This window comes from Penicillium coprophilum (genome assembly GCF_028826855.1).
Source record: "Penicillium coprophilum strain IBT 35676 chromosome Unknown utg000002l_segment0_segment1, whole genome shotgun sequence".
In the NCBI taxonomy this organism is placed as follows: domain Eukaryota; kingdom Fungi; phylum Ascomycota; class Eurotiomycetes; order Eurotiales; family Aspergillaceae; genus Penicillium; species Penicillium coprophilum.
In genome coordinates this window covers 1,959,653-1,977,728 of record NW_026622722.1, presented here as the reverse complement: position 1 = coordinate 1,977,728, position 18,076 = coordinate 1,959,653, and the positions used below count along the sequence as shown (strand labels likewise).

Genomic DNA, 18,076 nt, shown 5'->3' with positions numbered 1-18,076 from the left:
CACGGTTCAGCTCTCGGCCACGCTTCCACGTGCGATGAAGTTTTTGTCACTTTGGGTCCTAGCCTCAACAATATTCGACTTCGAACTATTAATGTCCGAAGAAAGCTGCATATTGTAGTTTGAGCGATCAACGCGTGGCGAATAGGCGTGGTCCAGGGAGGTTGTGTGTTCTTTTCGCCCTATCCCTCTATAGGCAGGAGATGAAAATCTAGCCCATCTGCTCCAGGGACGTAAAGATTTAACAATTCCTCTCTAGTCAGGAGATAAAAATATACCCCCACACCATCTGCAACCCAACTAGGATCCGGATAGGCGGAGATGCAAATCAATCCTACCCTATCGAGGGGACGCGTCTGAGGTAAGGAGCGGCAAGGCTAAAAAGAAAAGGGCCGGGCCTGATAATGGGCATGACCGTGCACAGAAAAGGCAGGGAATAGGAGGGGATAGCGGGGATTGAGAGGAGAGGCAATCTAACAAATGGGAGAAATCTACATGCATCTACCAATCCTGCCCGGCTGTCGTGCATGCAGACGAACGGGATGTCGCGCGTTCGTGACTCAGGCACCAATGTTGGCCTAAGGCCTCAATTTCTTGTCAATTCAAATGGTATTGTGAAATGTTCGGGTCCAATCAACGGTGTTGAAATATCCGTATTACTGTACCTTGTATCCACTTTCCTAGCAATTTATACCTGCACCTAGGTAGTTAGGTTAGTAGGTAACTATGGGCTGCGGATTACTAATTCAAAATTACTGCAGGTGAACAGACTGGATTTATTCATCCTCCGGTATGCTGGTCTGTATGCTCCGACATTTCTTGTTAGCGCAGTATAATTAAACCTTGGTTTTTGATGTGGCCTAGTGGCAATCTACTGTGTCTTCACTCCTACATTTGTTAATAATCTGGGCTGCAAAAAAAGTTGAGTGCGATGTACTACTCCCTCCCCCATAAGATGAGTCAATTCGCATATAATGGATCGCGTATGGCGCCTAGATTTAATAAATATAAACAAATTCATCATTTTCCCGATCAGTCAGATCCTGGAATGCGTTGTCCCCAACTTGGACAGTCTCATTTCCAGCCTCCTCCAGGGTATCATGCATTTCGTGATAATTATTTTGCATCGAAAGGTCAACGATCTCAGCTCTCTTGCCGTTTTGGACACGGCGACGGGCTTGTTGTTTGTTGAGGAACCATAGATTGCCCCACTGAATGACAACAACAGCGGCCAGCGCGCTAAAGATTCCAAGACATGCGCGCAGGCCTGGGTGATAGGCTGGCTTGTCCTTCTCATTGAAGAGCAAGGGACCGATGATATTTCCGGCCGAGCTTGCTGCGTTGTACATACTCATGATGACGGACTTTTTGGTGGTTCCTGCCGTGTTGCCGATGATCCAGGTCACAATTAATGGATTGCCGCCAAATAAGAAGGCAAGTAGATAATAGCCCGCAAGTAGCTGGCTCTGTACAGACTGGGTCCGGGGGACCGCATACAGAATCGATAGGCCAGCTATGACGGGCAGCATGAAACCCGCAATGATAGCACTCTTCAGACGAGCAGTTTGAGCAAGATAACTTGCCAGCAGAATGATGAGGAATTGCAGCGCGCCAAACGGCATTGTCAGCAGAGTTGTTCTGTATTTATCGTAGCCAAGCCCGCTTAAGATCAGTGGGCCAAAGATGTTGGTCACGCTGGCACCGATGTTGAGAAGCATTGCCATTCCAATCCACAGATATGTTTTAAGTTCCAAACAAGCCTCGAGGACATGACTGAACTTGAACTCGGTGTTTCCAGTTCCAGTCTGATTGGCTCGAAGGCGCTCGATTCCTTGAGCTCTCTCATGCTCGGTGAGAAATCGAGCTGTGGATATATCGTTGTCCAAGCGCCAGTAGACGACTGGGGCGGATGCAACGGTTATCAGGCCGACAACAAGGAAGATGCTAAAAGGGAGTCAGTATGTACCACTGTCGGGGGTGATTCGTTGGGTTCGTACATCTGCCATGATTTAAACACTTCCGACTTGATCTGTGCCAGTCCGTACGATAAAGCAGCTGCGACGATGGTTGCTAAGCCATTTGTGCTATACCACGCAGCGATCCGGATCGGTTGCTCTGCACGTCGATACCATTGACTAGTGATGACACCGAAAAGGGGGAGACAGCCGGCCTCGAACAAGCCAAGAAAAAATCGAGCGGCCATCAAGGAGTTGAAGTTGTGGCATGCAGCCATGCATGTCTGCGCAAGTCCCCACCCAAGGCATAACGATGGCATAAGGATTTTGTGTGGAACCTTGACAATCAGGTACGAAGAAAAGGGTTGCCAGGCAAGTTGGGCAATGGGTGAAATGGAGCCGACGAGCGAATACTCGTTACCGGTCAGGCCTGTGTCTTTCTGTAAACCGAACGTTGCACCGTATCCCAACACTGTTTTATCGAGGATCTGCAAGAAGTAGACCCAGGCAAGGACAACAAGGATAGTCCGGTCGGTCTTATGGCAGATGCGCTTGCTGTCCTCTTCGGTTAGGGCGACGCGTACAATGCCACTATTATCCACGAGTTTGTCCCCCTTCTGCTGCTCTGCCGCTTCCTCGTGAACGACACCTGGTTTGGACATGGTTGGATCTTGCATTGTCGGGAAATGGAGAGCCCTTGGGCTTTTGCTGCATCAAGGGCCAAAGCAAATATATAGGTTAGTTATAGCACCCCACGTCGTCAGGGCGGCACTTCCGTCATCAATTCCATGGATGCTGGTTTTCCCCATGTTCCCCCACGCCTCCACATCCCCCACGAAAATCTAACGCTACCCACATACCAGCCAAGCTATTTACTAAACTAACCTTGCCACATACTGATTAGTGTTTTCTGTGTTGTCCAATCGATTAGAATATCCTTGTTGCTTGACACCGACAACGCATCGTGGAGCTTCGGAGTGGAGATCCCCATTCGGGCATCCCGTCATCACCGAGACCAACCGAAACTCGGGGGTCGTGGGGGTGAACCCGTGACATGACTGTGAGATCACATCAGATGTTTCTCATCTGACATTCGGGTATTGAAGTGAATTGTCGGTGTCTGCAGTCGGCTCATTTCCCGAAGAGTGCCATTGCAAATGCCGACGACGGAAAACGTGTATCAAAAATATATATTTAGTTACTGCATGTCCTTAGAAAACTATAAACGGTGCATGTCTCACTGTATTTACCAGATAAACTCTAGATTAACTCCGTGATAGAAGAACGCAAGCCTTGTACTCCAATTACAACCTTTTCTGTTAATTGTATATCCTTTCCGTCCATGTCTTGATCAACATCTTTGAGCATCCAAGAAAGCCGGAAACGAAGTCTGGGATTTTTCCTAACAAGGACCATACTGACAATTCAGCATATTTACGATAGAATTGAAATGTAAGGAGTCGAATTGAAAGCTGTTACAGTGCAGCCAACTGTGTCCATGGTTGAGTCGGTGATCCTCCGATTTCCTTATCTTCCAAAATCTGCAATCAGCAAGGCTCCAGGGCTGTTTTGAGAGATAAAAATAAGGTTCATGTTCTGCCCGAAGACCGCACACCGCCGGGATACACGGGGAATGCCTTCCCGAAATTATGTACAACATATGTTTTGAGAATATCATCATAAAATTTTCGTATCAGCAAGATCTCTCATCCAGAGTCATTCGACGGAGTGGGAGCCTGATGACAGAGAAGATGATGATATTCTCTATCTAGCAGCAAGTCTCAGAGAGAGAGGAGGAAGAGAAAGCAAGTATGAATAGGATACTGAGATCCTATTTTTACTGCCAAACATGATGCCACATCATACATGTTTGATCTATATGCATGGATGCCTATGGTATCCAACAGAACCCTTTATAGTATTAGCATCCTGGGAACATATCCGTCGAGTTTACAGGAGAAATCTCCCCACAAAGGTGTGGGTCGGATTTCGGTCTGTCGAGGTTCCTTTGGGCAATCATGGAAATATCATGTGACTCGGTCAGCTGACTATCTCCTGAGTCATGTTTTATGCCTCTGGCACCAAGGCACCAAGGCATTGAAACGCTAATTCCCCCGGAGGACATGTCTCACGATTGTTGCAAGATTCAAAATTGAATCATTCAGTGCAAATACTTCATAAACGCTCACTACTACTTGACCGTATTATACTCTGCGTACCGTCATGAAACAAGTCCAGCTTTTTTTGTTTTAACGATCAAAGTCTCGATTACACGATTACACCACATTGATATGTGCGATATTTCAAGAGCTCCTGACCATTACCAGACCCTACTCTTTGAGTGCATCATGACCCCAGTTTTTGAGCGATCGATAACTCTTACTACTCGTGTCATGCTTGGCGCGCTCCTCTTGCGCTAGGTGGCGCTTGCAGTAGGATACCACGCGACGCATGTGGTCAATGTCTTGATCGCTATACTCGGACGGGTTCGCGGCGGGGTTGTGCTCGAGGATTCGCACAATTCTTCGGCCACTACCGCTAGCTTTAGCTCTCAAGTCTGTTTGGTAGTTCCTGGAATTTTGCGACCGCGCCCGACCAACGGAAAGAGTACTGACTAACCTTTCATGACCGATAGTCTCCCTGAATTGCCCACCCAACCCGATGTCTGTGATTGCTCTTGCTCAAGCCAATTGCGAAGCTCATTTGGAGTCATATTGACGAGGTGGTTGAACTCGCTGGTCAGATTGTCAACCGCTCTTGTTCATCAAGCCTGCCTGTCATGGGGAAGGTACTCAATCACGGTGTCTCTGTCCTTCATTGTTTCGACTGCGAGACTGTCCTGAATATAACTGAACCTTCAATTTTCCGTTAGTTAAGATGTGATTTTTTTGCTTATATACCTAGATGTATTACTTGAGGGTTAAGTCTGACGTCACAGCGGCGGAAGCCCAGATATCCATGGATCCGTAAGGTAAGGTATTCCATGCTTGCTATGTCACAATGACAACCTTGAAAGGCTGCTGCCTGTTGACCTACTTGTGGATATAGGACATTGACCTTGGGAGCCCCTAGCTACCTGACGGACGATAAAATATCCAGTACAACATACCTAGCACCGAAATCGTAGCCAAGAGGAGATGGATCTACAGGACCGAAATGTAGGGTCTGGATTTTTGGAGTCCATCAAGGAAGAACTATCCGGAGGACTACGGTTAGATAGACTGTGCGCAAACGATTGGGGCCACGGAAACCCATCAGCAGTAGCATTGACAATTAGCTACACAAGGGAGATCCGCGGAGATGTAGAATCTCAATAACATATCCTTATCTTGCCAAGACCTTCAATTCTGATAACTGATTCTCCTTTGACTCGATAGATCTTCGCAGTATGAATATGCTCGCTAGTCAGTCATTGTGTCCACGAGCTCAAAACTCTTATCTGAGTTCAATCATAATTCATGACTGCTGGAACTATTTGTAGAAACGTGCAAGGGATGATTCCTGCCGATGGGTGGGAGATAAGCATTCAGTGTGCTTGCGCCAGGAAACAAAAACACGGGCAAAACCCATATATTCTTCATGGTCCTCTAGGTTTGTATGTCTGCTTTGCCCACAGCCGGGTTTCTACCAATTGACGCAATTATATCTTATCATTGCCATCTGATGAAAATGACTTTCGATGCGCTCTCCCCCAAAGAGGTGGCTGAGGCCGTCTCAAACCTAGGCGCACATAAGGGACATATGCGACTGGACAAAGTCTTTTTTAGTGCAGTATCAGCTGGCTGTTTGCTTGCATTCGCTTGCGGGACCACTCTTAGCACCAATGCCACACCCTGGTTTCAGGAGAATGCCCCAGGCTTGATACGAACCATTGGCGCCTTGGTGTTTCCTTATGGCCTGTGCATGATCCTCCTAACAGGTGCGGACCTTTGCACAGGATCATTTATGGTAAGATTACCCGTGGAACGGACATGATGAGCTTGGCTGGGACCACATCATAGCTAACGTGCATGCTAGTTTACTTCAGTTGCAGCGCTCCATCGACGCTTGTCGTGGTCAAAAATGTTGCTCCACTGGGCTGTGACATTTGTCGGCAACCTTGCCGGGTCTTTGTTTGTGGTCGCTATCATATTTGGCTGTACGCAATTGACTCTCGCTTTCCCATTGCTGTATACCAATGTGACTAACGTTGGACCTATAGACGGAAATACCTTTTCTGCAGAGCCATTCAAGTCCGCCGTGATTTCTTTTGCCACAAAGAAGCAGGTCACTCCTGATTTTCACATGATATTTCTCCGTGGGATTGGATGCAACTGGCTAGTCTGTTTAGCTTGCTTCTTTGGTATTCAAGGTCGTGACCTAGGATCCAAGATTATTGGAATCTGGTTGCCGACGTTTGCATTCGTCTCTCTGGGCTTCGACCACGTCGTTGCAAATATGACATTCATCCCATTGGGTATATGGCTAGAAGCACCACAGATTACAACTGCCCTCTACATCTGGAAAGGTATCATCCCGACCTTATTGGGAAATATCATCGGTGGAGGTGTATTCTGTGGTCAGTACCCTGACCAATATTCGCCGAGAGAGCGTCCCAGCTGATGATGAGTATAGGAACTTACTACTGGTACATGTATCTCCTCAATCTCAACACCCTGCCTTTATATGGTGAGAAAAGGGTTCGGAGTGGCTCGTTGGAGTCAGTTTCAAGCACAGATCGAGGAGCTGCCAAGCGACCGGACGTTGAGGCTTCCGCTGGAGGCTTCGGCAACCAAAACCCACATGAATGAATACAGTCAATGATAATGGAATCAATGATAGGCCGGGACCCGACAAGGGAGGCTAACTGAATCATAATATTGATCTTACCTACGCCCAATACCTCGAGGTCTTCCATCACAACCTCGATGGGAGGTTAGGGTATGGGTTTATCAACGCCGATGGTACGTAGCCATATATCGATGTCATACTCTCCAAACTTCGATACGACTGCCACAGCGCCGATCAACCGTCTCTTCAATTCGCCAAGGATTGCAATTATATGGATACATATTGCGTGATACCAGCTTGGTATATCTCGGCGTATTAGCCGACCAGCCGTGACTAGAACGAACCAGCATCGAATTCTGACCCTATTAAATTAGACCTTGCTGAGGTATTGCTTGGAGTCTGAGCACTATACATGGTGTTGCAGTCATAGTTTCTCCATCCTTGATAGACTCGAAGTAAATTTTCAAGCAAATTGTGAGGGCGGGGTTAGATTAGCAATGAAGCGACAGGCCGAAGTCGCTCGTCACGAGCCGACCAACCTTCAACCCTCTTGACCTTGGGGATATGGAGTGCCAGTATATAAATCAACAACAATCCATGTTGGAGGGCCGATAAAAGTCCTCACTAAGGAATACTGGCAAGTAGCCTCCTGCATTGAAATTCAATCATATCAAATCACATACAACCATGGCCCCTGGATTGGTGGAAGCTACTGGCGTCCAGACCTTGGATAGACCTGTCAAGCTCTCTGTGTTTCCCGATGGATTTAAAACTTCCGGCCAGCATCCCCCTATATATTCACAAGTTCGGCCCTATGCCGATTTCCCGAAAATCCATACCGGGCCTACACTGTGGAAAGCCGAGGATTATCGCGAGAACCCTGATCTTTGGACGCATCAGTTCACCGAAGAAGAGGTCGCGGAGATTAGCGATGCCACAGATCAGTTTATAAAGAGTGGAACACCTTTGACCGGAATATCGAAGGTAGGATTATCCGTGGGACTGTGACGAACATGAAGTGTGGAAACTAACTGGTGTATAGGCAAATTTCCACTTGCCTAATTTGTCTGAGCGGATGGAGAATCTCCGGCAAGACTTGATTAATGGCAAAGGATTCTATCGTTTCAGAGGACTTCCTGTCCAGGAGTGGGATCTCCAGAAGTGTGCAACAGCATATATGGGCCTCGGCACATACTTGGGCTACTTTGTCAGTCAAAACGGCCGTGGTCATGTCTTAGGTCACGTCAAGGATTTGGGAGAAGATCCGACCAAAACTGACAGAGTTAGAATCTACCGAACGAATGCTCGGTATGTGACTACTCATGCTGAATGTCGGGTCGTTTCGATCAAACACTAACTTGCTGATTAGTCAATACTTCCACACAGATGGATCGGACATTGTTGGACTCCTTTGTATCGCCAAATCCTTTTCTGGCGGAGAATCTGATATCGTATCCACGCACCATGTATTCAATGTACTTCAGGAGAGACATCCTGATGTAACAGAGACACTATGTGAGCCAAATTGGTACTTTGACCGAAAGGGTGAGTTATCCGAAGGCGAAGAAAACTGGATTCGAGGTAGCGTGTTCTACCTCGAAAATGACACCGGAAACTCCACACCACGAGTCTACGCCCGGCTCGATCCGAACAACGTGACCTCGCTGGCGCGTTTCAACTCAGGGCCTGATGCACGCATACCCCCTTTGTCTGATAAACAAAAATACGCCTTGGAGGTATTTGAAAAGACTTGTGCTGAGCTATCGCTGCACATGATTCTTGCTCCGGGTGATATTCAATTCCTGAGCAATTCACATGTTTTCCATGCACGAACCGCCTATACGGATCATCCAGCAGGCGCGGTTGATGAGAATGGCCGGCCAGCACGACGTCGGCATTTGATGCGACTCTGGCTGTCGGCCCCGGAATCAGAAGGAGGGTGGAAGCTGCCGTACCACGATTCTTTGGAGAAGAAACGAGGAGGCATCCAGGTCAATGATACTCCTCCTGTCTGTCCCTTGGACGCGGAATGAACGTGTACATCGCTGTATGATCCTTTACTAATTCTCCGTGAGCATGAGACTGTATATAAGATTGCAAGGCATATGAGTTTGTTGGTAAGAACAAAATCGCGTTTTGAAGTAATGGCGTAGAAATGCCTTCAATGATCAGACTAGAGAGATCACAACAGGGATATAACATATAAGAGCCAGAAACGACGCAAAAGTTACCCCAGCCGGTGTCAGCTTTGCTGGGGAAATGGAAACACAGGTAACCAGGGTTGTGGCTGGGTGGTCGGATATCCACCTGCCCATGGCAATAGGCCACCCCCCTCAGTTCCTGATCCAACTGCCGTGTCTGCTGGCTGCCACGCCCATCCAAGATCAGACATAAATAAATTTTGCAGCTCCTCAAGGCTTGGCTGCTCAACTTCTAACTCAGCTGGACCATTGACCGCCCCGGCATCACTCACTAGTTCAGAAGGGGAATGATCAATATTGACACTACTTTCAGGGAGCACGCTATTAGATGCGGACGTACTGCCCGCCTTTTCGGGGGCATGTCGCTCTGGTATAGATTTGCGGGCCATTCGGAAAATCGTGAGCGGGTTTAGGACGTAATCAGGCGCACTTTGAACTGGAGGTCGTCGAAGGTCGTCACTGGAATAGACACTTAGCAAGTCAAGACCATCTTCAGGAAATATTCAAATTTACCTCCCGTCTTCCTCCTCGGCTGACTGATATGGATCATCGGGTATGATGTTCCGTGTAACCGCCTCGGACTCGATGCCAGAGCGAGCAAGCATGGTTTCTGCCGCGGAGGACTGGATGGTGGAAAAAATGGATCAGCAATCCAAAATCTCATCTAACTCCGGGGTCTGTGAATGGAGCAATGTATACTAACAAGTGAAATGGCGATAGCATTGAGTGATCCCATTGACTTAAGCGCGTTGATGTTACTACGCAGCAGGGGAATTGCAGCCAGTACCAGAGCCTTTGCATTCTCTGAACGCGGATCTAGAATGTGAGTCAAATGATATACCATGATCCGGCAACTGTCATAAGCGATGGTGGGAAGCCAGGAGTCGGCCAACATTTGAGGGCCATGCGCAGCCGTCTGACCTATGATGGTCGCCAAAGCCCGGGCTGAATCAAAAAGAACTTGTTGCAGATGCCCAAGAAACTCCCCTTGTTCAGGCGGAAAGTCAAAAGCGGCTCGAAGTTTGTAAAGCGCCGGAGCCCCTAATCGATACAGGTCGCATATGGTTTGATAGTGAGTACAATGGAGCAAACATAGGGCGCCTAGCTGCGAAGTGTCTTTGCGAATGTATATTGCATCGGGTGTGAATTGTAGACTTGCCGGTAGAGAGTCATACCATGCCCGGCAATCTGAATCTAAACGCGCAAATTCCGACGCAGGCTCCCAAGGGACCATAGCGTCTCCCAAATGCTTGATGTATCTTGTTGGACGTTAGGATTTCTCATGAAGGAATAAGAAAATTGGATCGCAAATTGGGGCTGCAAGTACCTGAGAACTCTTTTGCGGATCGAGATTTGTCGAATGAAATATGCCATTATGCCCATGTTGGGCAACAGAGTCTTTGTATCTATATTTTCCGGTAGTATTTTGAGCCAGCTTCCGGGAGATAAAGTTTCCGTTAGGCATGGAACCTGCTGAGTGAAATTCCGCTCGTTGCATGGGAGCTGAATCTTGATATCTCTTTCATCCATCAGCATCAGCTGGTCTACCCCGCTGCCAACGAGCGCATCCATGATATAACAGCTCCACATCAACCGCCGACGAGACTCCTTTTCTGTAACAGGTAGGCCATGGTCCGTATCCTGGCAGAGGATGTCGGTGTTGTATTCCAAATTGATCTGTAGCGCCTGGGTCATTCGTGTAGTAAGTCCACTCAACATGAATGCGTTTGCAAAATTCCCCATTCGAACCGCATAATCATGAAGCAGAACAGATGCCTTTCTAGGCTATCAGTGACTGTATTCGGGAATGAAGCGAGCTTGACTTTCAAGCAGGGTGCGCACCATTAGACTTTCAATAGTTACACGATCTATGGTCTCAAGGATGAGTCGTTGCGCAGTTTTAGCCCATTGCGTGCCTGCCAGAAGGATAAATTTTGATTCTAGTGGCGCTGTCGTCTCGCTGTATGATAGAGCATAAAACCTTCAAGATAGAGATGAGCTCACTGGACTTCGTTTCCACAATTTGAGTTGGTTGGGCTTACTGGGCTCCCAATGCACATATCACATGTAAAAGAGCATTATTGTGGTAGTTCTTTGAGAGCTTTCCATCCAATCGGCGGAGAAAAGCAGGCTTGTGGATGAAAGCGAAGGCTCGCAGAGGGTGGATGTTCTTAAGATATTCTTCGACTAGCATCGCGATTCTCGATGAGCTGGGGAGATAATGGGAAGACAGCCTGCAGCTAGTGAGCATAAGTCGAATATATTGAGAAATAAACCAAAGGTTCGATAGCTCACCAGTCAAGTGGGGATGGTGAGCTCGCGGTAGGCTCCACTAAGGGAAAAGCTTGTTGTGACAGGGGCGGCGTCTCCATTAAACTAGGCAGATTGTCCCGCCTTGATGGTGTCTGCTCGAAAGACTGTTCAGGCATGGAGGAAAGTGATGAAGATAGGTCCCTATTGGCTGTCGGGTTTACGTTGACTCTACGCACCCACGTGGGCTGTGTAGACTCGGCGTAGACACATTCGGTGGAACATTTCCAACGGCATCGTTGGCATGGTCGCTCACCAGAGCATTTGGTCTTTGAAGCACGACATGCCATGCAGGAACGAAAGGTTCTTTTCCCTCTTACCGAGTCTTCCTGGTCTATTTCACCCCCTGTTCTTTCAGACCTCAGCGGCGTTGCGTAGCCGGAACAGACCAGTCGCAATCGAGCACAATTGCCGCATTCACCAGGTCTTTCGTCACATTTGACCTGCGGAGATGAATATTATGTACTTTAGAATACTAGGTCACCTAGGGGAGGGATAGCTTCTCACTTTTCGGGCACGACATGTGCGACAGCCTACACAACATCAGCAGTGTTACCAAAATGTGTTAGCAGAAATACTCACCAAACCGTGATCGCGCAGCTTTCTTATTCGAGACCATACTTATAAGGCAGTCAATACTTCAATAATGTCACGAACATTGAGAGGACATTTCGGGCCATCGGTTGGTCGGCTAATGTTATGGCGGGATATGCATGTCGAATGACGAGATTCTATGTAGAAAATATGGGGAAGGTCTAGTCCTAAAAAGGTGTCAGTGTCTGAGATTATGTACACATACAGCAAAGGCATCCAAACGCAGCAAACCCAACAAACGAGGCAAACATGCCGTTTAAAATTAGGACGGGGACGGGCCGCCCCTCATCCGTGGACACGAACTTTTCTTACTTCCAAAACAACCCGTACAGTTCCATATCGAGTAACATTTCTTCATGTCGACATGGGCTCCAAAACAGCCGAGAATGACAGCGAGGGAGGTGGCAGTATGTTAGACGGAAATCGACCTACATCAAAATAGTTGGCTGACATTTGGCAGATGCTCCGCCCAGCTCAACCAAGGCCAATGCCACTGGTGGGGAACCACGGGGTGCCCATTGGTCCCGTGATGGGGATGGTACACTTGGAGAAGGAGATGCAGACGACGATGCTGACGGCGACAATACCGCCTGCGCCTCTACCTTGGTGAGCTCGCAAACTGCACCCTCAAAAAATTCGAAGAAAAAGCGAAAGAGGACCAAGAAGAAGTCTTCTGTGTTGAAGCAATCTTCCCCACCGCGAATTCCTCTCGCCGATCTCTTCCATGATCGGCAGTATCCACATGGCGAATCTCAAATATATGAGGCTGTGGTCGAAAATACGGCCCGGACAACCGCCGAGGAAGTGCGACACCAGTCCCGTCATCACATCGAAGATGACACATTCTTGAACGACTATCGGAAGGCCGCGGAGGTACACCGCCAAGTCCGACATTGGACTCAAGAGAGTGTTCGCCCGGGCCAGACCCTCACGGAAATTGCTGTGGGAATCGAGGATGGCGTGAGAGCTCTGCTCAACAATTCCGGGCTTGAGACTGGCCAAGGTCTTGTATCCGGACTGGGCTTTCCCACAGGTCTGTCTCTTAACAATTGTGTTGCACATTACACTCCAAACCCCGGCCAAAAGGAGGTGGTCCTCGATGCGAGCGACGTGATGAAGGTCGATTTTGGCGTTCATATAAACGGCTGGATTGTTGACAGCGCTTTCACAATGTCCTTTGACCCCACCTACGATAACCTGCTTGCCGCCGTGAAGGATGCGACCAATACTGGCATCAAGGTAACCAACATGTGATTTCATGCTAGATTTGCCGCTAACAAGTCCTAGAATGCCGGGGTCGATGTTCGTATTAGCGATGTCAGCGCTGCCATACAGGAGGCAATGGAAAGCTACGAGGTTGATATCAATGGTCGGACGTTTCCTGTCAAGGCAGTCCGCAACATCACTGGACACAATATTGAGCAGTATCGCATTCATGCCGGAAAGTCCATACCATTTGTCAAGAACAATGACAACACCAAGATGGAGCTGGGCGAGATATTTGCGATCGAGACATTCGGGACAACGGGCCGTGGTCATCTCTTTGAAGGGGTATATTTCATGCCCATTCCCTGTACTCATCCCATACTTACCAATTTCTTTAGTCTGGGGTTTATGGTTATGGCAAAAACCCTTCTGCGCCCAAAAGAATCACATCGCATCTTGCCAGCGCCAAATCGTTGTATCAGAAAATCAACGAAAATTTTGGCACACTTGTCTTCTGTCGCCGTTATCTTGAACGGCTTGGCGTCGAACGGTATCTGGCTGGAGTGAGTTCTCATCGTGCTACTATCGAAAACGTGTGCTTACAGTGAACAGATGAACAGCCTTGTATCTAACGGCTATGTCGAGGTCTACGAGCCTCTGATGGACGTCAAAGGATCATATTCCGCGCAATTTGAACATGTATGTGTACTTTCTTCATCTCATAAAATCCCCAGCAATGCTAACCTTTCTAGACCATTTTGCTGCGAGAATCTGGTAAGGAAGTGATTAGTCGTGGAGATGACTACTAAATCACTTCGGAGCATCACCGGAGGTGTGGCTCTTTCATTGTTTCTTTACTACAGTATCCTGCGTTGATGGCTATTCAACATCGCTGTCATTGAACACTCCTTTATATTTATCCGCTCTTGTTGCTCATTCAACCTGGCAAAGTCGTGTTTGATTTCAACATCGATTTCCACAATCCATCAATTTCTATCTGAAAATCACGCGGCATCCGAGTGAATGGGAAATCCCGACCCGAATTGCCCTAATTTCGAAGTAACTATGGAATACTCCCTAGGGTCACCCACAAATACACCAATCTAGACATAGATATGAGTTGCAGTATATCTTGGCAATTCTATAAGGCGTAACATTCCGGTGAATTTCCCTCAGGTCAACCTGCGGGGTGGATAATCCGGTCTCACATTGGGTGTTTTGTATAGGGAAATACCTAAGTCAAGGTAAATATCCACAAATCGTGTGCCGAATTCAAATCGTTAATGCCTCACCGCGGATTTTCGCTTCTTAAAAGCTTCATGTAGTTCATCTCACAGCATAGGAATCAAATACAGTTTGATACATGTACAAGATCACTCACAAAGTCCTTTTCGTTTTCATTGGCTTCCTTGTGTTTTGCAGCTTATCATTAGCTTGGACCAATCCCATTCGAAAACCGAGTGGAAGTGACCCCTTTATTGTGTATACTGGTGGATATTACTATCTACTTACTACTACGTGGAGCGACGTCGAGATATTGCGGTCAACGACGGAGGCAGGTCTCGAGACTGCAACAAAAAAGGTCTTTTACTCCTCAACTACCTCATCACGATGCTGTGATGTGAGGGCTCCCGAGGTCCATGACTTGGGCGACAAATGGTACATCTATTACACTGCCGGGGATAGTGCAAGCCTTGATGGGCAGCGTTTACACGTTTTAACGGGTACTATCTACAATTTCACTCAATCGGAAACTCAAAGTCTGGACTGATGGTCCTCTATTAGGTGGCGCTTCCCATGGGACGACTAATGGTCGATCGACGGCTCAGTTATTCGTTTCAGCGAATATGGGGACTCTTTGATGTTTTCCTGTTTCCATGGAGTCACCTACCAATCCCTATGTATCCATAAACTAGGATCGGACTTTGTCTCTTTAACGGGGAACATTTATGTCATCTCGCAACCGACTGAGTTATGGGAGAAGGTCGGAACACCCGTCAACGAGACCCCTGCTGCACTTTATTTGGGGGAACCACATACATATCCTGTTCGGCCTCTTACTGCTGGACTGCGAGTTATTGTCTTGGTCTTCTAGCCCGGGATGGTAGAACAGTTCCTACGCAAGCCAGTGCCTGGACCAAGAAGAATGGATGTGTGTTTGGTTCGGCAAACAGTAAATATGGAACTAGAAGCAATGGATTCTTCCAAAGTCCAGATGGTTCACAGACCTGGATTATGTATCATGCCACGATATTGACCTCTGGGGCCTGTGATGATAGCAGGCATACCGTGTTTCAATCGCTCGGAACGCATAGCGATGGCAGTCCGAACTTTGGGAGCCCGGTTCCTTGGACACATGCCTACAGTGAGCCGCGTTGATATTGGATATTCGAGATGATCAAACATCTGGAGTTGGTAGGATGGGGCATTCTTTTAAAAGGGTCTCATAATCCGGTGATATGGTCTAGTCAATCTGGAAGAACATGAAAATTTCATTCATCCTGGAAGTTCAAGGGTAAACAACTATCGGGAAAAAAAAGTCCTGTAATCAATTATCCCACAGTGTATTCCAGAAATTCTTATGTTGACCAAGGAGAAAAAAGAGAAAGAGAAGAGACAGTCCGGAAATATGGAAGAAGCGCAAATACTTTTTTTTCCCCCTGTGGGCAGGGACGAAGCCATCGTCTATCAGCGAAACCCGAAACTCCGACTCCTCGCAAGATTCAACAGATATGATAGTATCTTGTCGCTGGATTATACTCTAATGTGACTTCTGTCTCCATAGAGCTCAAGTCCACAACAACTTGGCGCCAGATACTGACCTCGTACGAGTCTGGCAGCCCCCCGGACAAGACCAAAGCACATAGGTAGCGCTGAAACCTGGAACCCGGGAGCTCTGATTCCTCATGCTGTGATAAACAATAACTCGGATTGATCTCATTACCAAGAGAGTCTTTCATGTTCTTTCCAACAACATTCTGCGGACATAGAATCATGACTAGTTTCTCCTGCGACGAGGTGCCAGGAAATCTTGCCGTCGCATTACAACGAACTACCATGCCAGGTCTAATGCGATCTTTGAATGGGCGCGTGTCTCCCTCGCACACCAAGTCACGGGTGGAAATATGTGTAACAGTTGACACGCTCTTCTCGGGATTGGTAATTTGTTGTATTGCATCGATGGAATCAACATCGCCCTTGTGCTCTGCCACGGAGCCGCGTGTGGAGTCAATATGCAGGCACCAAAGCTTAGCATGAAAGGCTTTGGCTTGATTATCCGTCACACCTTTAGTACGGAGACAGCGGGCGACGAACTTGTTCACGGGAATGGCCAAAAGCTGAGCACCTGATTCATGCGGCGCAAGAATAGAGGGTGAAATCACGGGACTGCCCGACTTTTCATACATTAACTTGGCAGCCTGACAGGGCTATGGTTGACACGTAAAATGCATTACTTACTTCTTTGGTGATATAACTCCGAAGAAACTTGTTACTCCAGGTCTTTGGTATCGCAGGGTTATGCTCCGCCACCTGATATTTGACTTCAGTCGAACACAGCATATGCGCGTAACGAAGAGTGTTTTTGCTTGCTGCCGTGTCCAAAAAGCTCGGGTTGATGCAGGCTAATACTGCAGTTTTGGAGTTTCGAGTACCAGACGGGTCGAAGACATGCTTCAAGACCTTGGTCAACGTGCTCTGGCGGAATGGAATGTATGGTCCTTTTTGACCCTTTTGTGTAGTTCCGGGTGTGTTGTTACTGCTTGCTATGCCTCTTATGCAATCTTTGAGAATAGAGAGACTAATATTAATCTCACGGGTCTCTTTCATGCGGTCAGCGCTGTGATTGGCAAGGTCTCGTGCAGCCTCTGATCCTGCGAGGTCAATCAAGTAGAGGGTGCCATCCTCTGAAACTCCAGGTGAGATGTTCACGGCTCTGATACGGCAAATTGCGTGGGAGCGTGAGGATCCGTCGTTTTTCTCTGTACCGGCGGTCTGTCGAAAAGATGTTGCTTTTTCAATCAGTGCTAAAAATTCGGACTTGCTGTTGATGGCAAGTTCCTGGGCTCCGACAAGCTGGGTATCGCCAAACGAGTCTTCCAGAATCGAGAATGGCGCACGTGAGTCTAAGAGGTCTTATAGTGAATGAAAGTCAACACAATATCTAGTACAATAATTTCGTGATACCCTCTCCGCATCGAAATTGTGTTTCTTTTTCTTCTGGAGTGCGAAAGGTATGCACACAGGGAATGCAATTCGCCTTATAGATTACCTACCATATGCGCAGTTCCCGGCAAGCTCGAACATGGAAACAAACAGCTTTCGCTGAGTTGACCAAGCTCCATCAAACAAAGTCTCGGGGAGAAGTCGCTCCATTTCGCTGATAGTATGGGTTTTGCCGGAGCCTGTTTGCCCAAAGGCAAACAGTGTGCCTATGCCCCCCCCCCATACTGACGGGAGAAGTGGTTCAAGCATATTTGTATAAAGTGTCACTGTGGGGCAATCGGCACCGAACACATTACCAACTCGGAATGAAGACGACGGGAAGATGTCAGTTACTCCTTCTCCTTCCCAAAGTCTGAAGCCGAATGGTGTCTACTAACATTTAGCGTAGGTAGACCTCTGACCACTCTCTTCAACTCATGAAGATCCACCACTCTATTGTCATTGCGAGGAAAAATAGCAGGGACCTGACCAGATAATGTCTCATGATCCAACATAGGCCGTATACGAATGGCCACAACAATGTTTGAGCAGTCAGCCACGTCTTTATTCTCGGCTGTGGTCGGTCGCTGTGGCTTGTAACGCTGTACTAGAGACTGGTATCGTGATACGTTTGTTAAGAGATATTGCTCCATGGTCTTCGGCAAGCAATCTGCGTAGTACGGGAGGAAAGAAAGGCAGCGAATCCGTATGTAGACAAGTTTATATATGAGCAAGACACACAAAGAATCAAATTCCAATCGGCATTGCACTGTCTCAAAAGAGCGGTGAGCAAGCTCAGTTTCTGAACTGGGATGTTTTTTTCAGAATATCCAAGGCAGC

The 18,076-nt window shown here is 47.6% G+C and overlaps 7 protein-coding genes across 7 annotated transcripts; 3 read left to right on the top strand and 4 right to left on the bottom strand.

Moving 5' to 3' along the window:
- Positions 1-995: 995 nt before the first annotated feature.
- Positions 996-2,629, bottom strand: N7500_002805 (putative MFS transporter; the record flags this gene model as incomplete). The annotated part of the gene is made up of 2 exons (XM_056673951.1): positions 996-1,941; positions 1,995-2,629. 2 exons carry the CDS (start codon positions 2,627-2,629, stop codon positions 996-998), a joined length of 1,581 nt encoding a protein of 526 aa, XP_056534476.1.
- Positions 2,630-4,282: 1,653 nt separating this feature from the next.
- N7500_002804 (DUF3140 domain-containing protein) lies at positions 4,283-4,665 on the bottom strand (the record flags this gene model as incomplete). The annotated part of the gene is made up of 2 exons (XM_056673950.1): positions 4,283-4,509; positions 4,572-4,665. 2 exons carry the CDS (start codon positions 4,663-4,665, stop codon positions 4,283-4,285), a joined length of 321 nt encoding a protein of 106 aa, XP_056534475.1.
- A 956-nt stretch (positions 4,666-5,621) lies between these two features.
- On the top strand, positions 5,622-6,742 carry N7500_002803 (formate/nitrite transporter family protein; the record flags this gene model as incomplete). The annotated part of the gene is made up of 4 exons (XM_056673949.1): positions 5,622-5,900; positions 5,970-6,090; positions 6,154-6,510; positions 6,567-6,742. 4 exons carry the CDS (start codon positions 5,622-5,624, stop codon positions 6,740-6,742), a joined length of 933 nt encoding a protein of 310 aa, XP_056534474.1.
- A 667-nt stretch (positions 6,743-7,409) lies between these two features.
- N7500_002802 (TauD/TfdA family dioxygenase) lies at positions 7,410-8,755 on the top strand (the record flags this gene model as incomplete). The annotated part of the gene is made up of 3 exons (XM_056673948.1): positions 7,410-7,706; positions 7,765-8,030; positions 8,092-8,755. The coding sequence occupies 3 exons, from the start codon at positions 7,410-7,412 to the stop codon at positions 8,753-8,755; spliced, it is 1,227 nt and encodes a 408-aa protein (XP_056534473.1).
- Positions 8,756-8,964: 209 nt separating this feature from the next.
- Positions 8,965-11,403, bottom strand: N7500_002801 (fungal specific transcription factor domain-containing protein; the record flags this gene model as incomplete). The annotated part of the gene is made up of 7 exons (XM_056673947.1): positions 8,965-9,382; positions 9,437-9,546; positions 9,627-10,182; positions 10,251-10,708; positions 10,766-10,904; positions 10,966-11,157; positions 11,219-11,403. Coding segments are annotated over 7 exons (2,058 nt in total), but the record flags the coding sequence as incomplete, so codon positions are not given.
- Positions 11,404-12,191: 788 nt separating this feature from the next.
- On the top strand, positions 12,192-13,842 carry N7500_002800 (Winged helix-turn-helix transcription repressor DNA-binding; the record flags this gene model as incomplete). The annotated part of the gene is made up of 6 exons (XM_056673946.1): positions 12,192-12,234; positions 12,288-13,066; positions 13,115-13,378; positions 13,432-13,596; positions 13,646-13,732; positions 13,786-13,842. 6 exons carry the CDS (start codon positions 12,192-12,194, stop codon positions 13,840-13,842), a joined length of 1,395 nt encoding a protein of 464 aa, XP_056534471.1.
- A 1,914-nt stretch (positions 13,843-15,756) lies between these two features.
- Positions 15,757-17,506, bottom strand: N7500_002799 (uncharacterized protein; the record flags this gene model as incomplete). The annotated part of the gene is made up of 3 exons (XM_056673945.1): positions 15,757-16,428; positions 16,493-17,157; positions 17,308-17,506. 3 exons carry the CDS (start codon positions 17,504-17,506, stop codon positions 15,757-15,759), a joined length of 1,536 nt encoding a protein of 511 aa, XP_056534470.1.
- Between the last annotated feature and the right edge of the window lie 570 nt (positions 17,507-18,076).